At 45.3% G+C, this 6,236-nt stretch overlaps 1 protein-coding gene across 2 annotated transcripts in view; it reads right to left on the bottom strand.

Annotated features, from left to right (window-relative positions):
* The window catches only part of LOC144000385 (uncharacterized), a 62,004-nt gene extending 59,924 nt beyond the window's left edge, over positions 1–2,080 (bottom strand). The window contains exon 1 of one of the 2 annotated variants that reach the window (XM_077494192.1): positions 1,641–2,074. In XM_077494192.1, coding sequence (XP_077350318.1) covers positions 1,641–1,956 — 316 coding nt within the window. In that variant the 5' untranslated portion in view covers positions 1,957–2,074. Of the gene's footprint in view, positions 1–1,640 lie in introns of both variants that reach the window. The other variant, XM_077494194.1, reaches the window with a different exon arrangement.
* Between the last annotated feature and the right edge of the window lie 4,156 nt (positions 2,081–6,236).

Below are 6,236 nucleotides of genomic sequence, written 5' to 3' on the forward strand. Positions count from 1 at the left end.
ATCGGAGATTCCGGAGACCATTTTGTCGGATATTCCGACTGTGTGTGGTCTCCATCGGACTGTTTGTGACTGTGACTGCTAGTAGCCAATAGCTTTGGTCTAGGAATTTGATCTGAGTATGCGTGGCACTTTGTCCGATCGGAATTCTCTACAAACGATCAGACAAAGTCCCATCGGATCATGTTGTTGGAAAATTTTACAGCCCAGCTCTAAGCCCTTGTACACTCGGTCGGAGATTCATACGGAATGTGTCCGATCGGACCATTTTGTCGGATATTCCGACTGTGTGTGGTCTCCATTGGACTGTTTCCGTCGGACCAAGTTTTCCAACTTGTTGGTAAAATTTTCAGACAAAATGCTCCGATCGGACATACTCCGATCATGTGTAGAGAATTCCGATCGGACAAAGTGCCACGCATGCTCAGATCAAATTCCTACATCAAAGCTATTGGCTACTAGCCTGATGGTAGTCCCGTTGTAAGGAAATAACGTCATCACGTCCTGAACGATCGGATTTTCCGACAACTTTTGTCCGACCGTGTGTATGCAACAGTTTCTGACATAATCCGACGGACAAAAAGTCACTTTGTAATTTTGTTCTCTCTCCATTGTATCTTTGTTGATCAAATTTTACTCTTCATTGTATACTTAACTGTGATCTCTATATATATATTACTAGACTTATGTATTTCCTGAAGAAGCTGAAAAGCAAAACTAGTCGAAATACGTCACCTCCTATACCAGCCGTTGATTATTTGTATTGCCAAACGTTTTTATACTTAAATAAATTGATATAATATTTTTTATGTCTGTTTTTCTCAATGTTTCTATACCCTGTGAAGCGCACTGGTAATGCCGCGTACACACGAGCGAATTGTCCGGCGTACTTAGTCCGGCAAACAATCCGGCGGATAGTCCGGCTGAATTTCTACCGAATGGACTTAGCCCCACACGGACACACAGAAAGTCCGGCGTTTGCTTGCGCGATGACGTACAGCACGTACGACGGGACTAGAAAAAGGAAGTTCAATAGCCAGTAGCCAATAGCTTCCTTTTCGTACTTGCTTCTGAGCATGCGTCATTCTTAGTCCGCCGGACTAGCATACTCACGACCGTATTGTCCTCTGAAACCCAAGTCCGGCGGGAAGATTGGAGTGCAAAAATACTTTCTTAGTCCGCCAGACTTCACGCTGGAAAAGTCCGCTGAAGCCCACACACGATCGGATTGTCCGCTGAAATGCGTTTCGGTGGACTAAGTACGCCGGACAATTTCATTGTGTGTACGCAGCATAATAGTCCCCCTGCTCTTCTTTCCTGGTTGACATTTCTGGTTGGCGACCAGATTTTTCAACAAATTATTTCATATTAATTCGGGACGAAGGTGCATGATGTAATGTTTTATTTGTAATTCAAACATATTATGTTGTGAGGCCACCCATAATCTTTCTTTAAATAAAAGTGGGCAGGAAAAGCCCTAAAACGTACTTCTGTCATGGGGTAGACTCAATATTTTGCGCTACCAATGAGCTACAAAACCCCCCAACTTGTCCCACTATCTAATTATGGAAGTTAAGCTAAAAAAAACATACAATTTTTGTAAAACATTTCTCCATACAGCTATTTTCATTTTATAAACTTACCAAGCTGAGCAAAAATCTCCCCGGTCTCATAGCTTCCCATTTTGCAAAATCCACGATTGTCAACAAGGGTGATGGTCCGCGTAAGCGGATAGGTAATTCTCACCATCGTGTGCCCCTCGTCATCATCAGAAGCCTGGGCGATGTTGCTGAACCCCATGTCTTCCCAGACATACTTGCAGGTATTTATAAAGGAGGATTTTCCATGGCCCAGGAAACCAAAAAGTTGCAGAAGGACTCGGCTGAATCCTTGGCTTCCTCGCCTGCATTTCTGAAAAGAAAAACTCCCAATGCGGTCTCGGAGCTCAGCATTGCTCATAGTCGTGTCTCTGTCTTGGTAGACTTTATGATAGATAGATGTGGCGTTACTGAAGCCGAGCGAAAAATTGTTAACGGTAACGCCAGGAACAAAAAGTTCAGAAGTCCGACATTTATTAATATTAAAAGAATGTTGAAAAGCTTGCACTGAGGGGATGTGTAGGGTTAGAGAAGTCACCGATATCTGTCTTGTATCTAACAACTACAAGTAGATTCATATTCTGCTGAGAGCAAGGAGGACTAGCTACAGTATGCAATAAAAGAGGACAAAGAGCAGCAATAATATGCAAAGTACCGTGGCAAGGTCCTTGTAGATATCTTTGACAGTCTGTTAATGGATTTCTTCATGTTTCCCCTGAATCTTGGTCACATGGGTTATAAGAAGGCCCTGATTCGTGCCTGACATTGAGCTACTGTAAGCCCTTGTACACACGGTCGGAGAATCCGTCGGAATGTGTCCTATCGGACCGTGTCGTCGGATAATCCGACTGTGTGTGGTATGCATCGGACTGATTCCGTCGGAATATCCGTCGGACCCAATTTTCCAACTTGTTGGAAATGTTTTCCGACCAACTGGTTCGATCGGACATACTCCGATCATGTGTAGAGAATTTTGATCGGACCAAGTGCCACGCATGCTCAGATCAAATTCCTACATCAAAGCTATTGGCTACTAGCCTGAACGTAGTCCCGTCGTAACGAAATAACGTCATCACGTTCTGAATGATCGGATTTTTCGACAACTTATGCCGCGTACACACGACCGGACTTTTCGACATCAAAGGTCCGACGGAATGGTTCCGGCAGACCATTCGATCGTGTGTGGGCTGCAGCGGACTTTTGTTTTGCAAAAATCCATCAGACTTTAGAAATGGAACATGTTTCAAATTTTTCCGCCGGAACTTCGCCTGACCCAGTTCCTACCGAGAAATCCGCTCATGTGTGTGCTGGTCCGACGGACAAAAACCGACGCGAGGGCAGCTATTGGCTACTGGCTATGAACTTCCTTATTCTAGTCCGGTCGTACGTCATCACATTCGAATACATTGGACTTTGGTGTGATTGTGTGTGGCCAAGTCCGTTCATTCGGAAAGTCCGTCAGAACTCTGTCAGAACTCCGGCGAAAGTCCGTCGGACCTAGTCCCTCGAAAAGTCCGGTCGTGTGTACGTGGCATAAGTCCGACCTGTGTATGCAACAGTTTCGGACACAATCCGACGGAGAAAATCTGACGTATTTGGTTGGCAGAATGTCCGACCGTGTGTACAGGGGCTAAGTCCTTCCCTCTCTCAGAGATAAGAACCACCCCCAATTTTCAAAAACTCCAATGCCCCCGTACACGCGATCGGAAATGCCGCCAGCAAAAAGACCGATGGGAGCTTTTGGCCGGAAAATGCGACCGTGTGTGTGTACGCTCCATCAGACTTTTGCTGGCCCGAATTCCAGCCAGTAAAAGATTGAGAGCAGGTTCAGTATTTTTCGGTCGGAAAATGTTCCCAAACGGAAATTCAGATCGTTTGTAGCAATTCCCAGGTGCAAAATTCCTACGCATGCTCGGAAACAATTTGACGCATGCTCGGAAAAGCATTGAACTTCATTTTCTAGGCTCGTCGTAGTGTTGTACGTCACCGGCGTTCTTGACGGTCGAAAGTTCCCGAGAACAAGCTTGAGCGGAATTCCGTCGGAAAAAAAACATCCAAGTTTTTTCAGACGGAAAATCCGCTCGTGTGTGTACGCGGCATAACACATTTTTTTTCTAATGACTCTTCAATTTGTAGAAGAAAAGAAGACCTATCATGTGGCTTTTGGTAGACTTGTGCACAACGGAAAATTTCGTTTAGTTTTGGTTCATTGTCATTCGTAAAATACATCATTTCGTTCTGTTATATTCGTTATGTTACGTTTATACGTTTTCGGATAATTCGTTATTATTCGTAGAGTGTCGAATTCATCCGTTCGTATTCGTTGAAATTCGCTATTTATATATGTATAGACATTCGTGATAATGATTCGTAGTTTGGAAAGTCGTTTGTTTATTGAATCTTTTAACACACACAATGACAACGTCTCTTCTCCTCGGCTCCAATACAATACAACACCCTTCTCACTCACTTCTCAGGAATGCACTTTGCCAGTAATCCATCCTCCGGCACAAAATTAATTAGCTGATTGGACTATAAGATTTACTTAGAGCTGACCTTTTGTTTCATTAGATCTTTAAAGAATTACCAAATTAATTTGAATACATTCGTTATATTTCTTTCGTATTCGCTGTTATTCGTTATTTTGTTATTCGGACATTCGGATGCGTCCGAATGTCCGAAAGATGCAAAATTCATCTGAATTTCGATTCGTTACGAAACTAGTTGCACAAGCCTAACTTTTGGTAGGAGGTCTGCTTGGTCGATAGAGGGGGACAATACAATATATCCATAGGGAGTCATGCAAATTGTGGTGGTTTTATGAATTTGGATTTTAATTATTGTGGACTGTATAATAAAACATTTATGTTTTTATAATGCTGTGAACCTCATTCTTTGAGTTCTGAGCGCCTTAAAAATCCTTTAGTGTTTTTTTTTTTGTTTGTTTTGTTTTCTTTCTGTATCTTTCTGTATCTTTTCTCTCCTATCTTCCACAAGAGACAGAGAATGTTATCTTCTGAGCTGAATAACACTTTTGATCCCCAGGTGGTGGCAGTGATAGTCTGTTGTCATGAATAATCCATTCAGCTCTAATCTGAACTCTCCTTATGGTCCTTTTAAACTTCCACCAATTTGGACCTCTTTATTCGGTCATAAATTTGTCACTACCCAAGATAACAAAGTAATCTATAAATAGTTTTTGGGGACAAACTATGCTTTCTTTTGGCAATATTGTCTTGCAAAATTATTTATTTATATATATATATATATATATATATATATATATATATATATATATATATATATTTATTTATTTTTTACATATTTTTATCGATTAAGTAGAAAACAAAATAATATCCCATCCCCCACACCATTACACCCCCACCACCAGCCTGGACCGATGATACCCCATCCCCCACACCATTACACCCCCACCACCAGCCTGAATCGGTGATATCCCATCCCCCCACACCATTACACCCCCACCACCAGCCTGAACCGGTGATATCCCATCCCCCACACCATTTCACCCCCACCACCAGCCTGAACAGGTGATATCCCATCCCCCACACTATTACACCCCCACCACCAGCCTGAACCGGTGATATCCCATCCCCCACACCATTACACCCCCACCACCAGCCTGAACCGGTGATATCCCATCCCCCACACCATTACACCCCCACCACCAGCCTGAAACGATGATACCCCATCCCCCGCACCATTACACCCCCACCACCAGCCTGAACCGGTGATACCCCATCCCCCACACCATTACACCCCCACCACCAGCCTGAACCGGTGATATCCCATCCCCCACACCATTACACCCCCACCACCAGCCTTAACCAGTGATATCCCATCCCCCCACACCATTACACCCCCACCACCAGCCTGAACCAGTGATATCCCATCCCCCACACCATTACACCCCCATCACCAGCCTGAACCAGTGATATCCCATCCCCCCACACCATTACAACCCCACCACAGCCTGAACCAGTGATATCCCATCCCCTACACCATTACACCCCTACCACCAGCCTGAACTGGTGATATCCCATCCCCCACACTATTACACCCCCACCACCAGCCTGAACCGGTGATATCCCATCCCCTACACCATTACACCCCCACCACCAGCCTGAACCAGTGATATCCCATCCCCCACACCATTACACCCCCACCACCAGCCTGAAACGATGATACCCCATCCCCTGCACCATTACACCCCCACCACCAGCCTGAACCGGTGATACCCCATCCCCCACACCATTACACCCCCACCACCAGCCTGAACCGGTGATATCCCATCCCCCACACCATTACACCCCCACCACCAGCCTTAACCAGTGATATCCCATCCCCACACCATTACACCCCCCACCACCAGCCTGAACCGGTGATATCCCATCCCCCACACCATTACACCCTCCACCACCAGCCTGAACCAGTGATATCCCATCCCCCCACACCATTCCCCCCCCCCCCCCACCACCAGCCTGAACCAGTGATATCCCATCCCCCCACACCATTACAACCCCACCACCAGCCTGAACCAGTGATATCCCATCCCCTACACCATTACACCCCCACCACCAGCCTGAACCAGTGATATCCCATCCCCCCACACCATTACCC

Source organism: Lithobates pipiens, unplaced genomic scaffold (assembly GCF_037356315.1).
Source record: "Lithobates pipiens isolate NorthernLeopardFrog02 unplaced genomic scaffold, aLitPip1_a1.2 Scaffold_22, whole genome shotgun sequence".
Taxonomy (NCBI): Eukaryota; Metazoa; Chordata; class Amphibia; order Anura; family Ranidae; genus Lithobates; species Lithobates pipiens.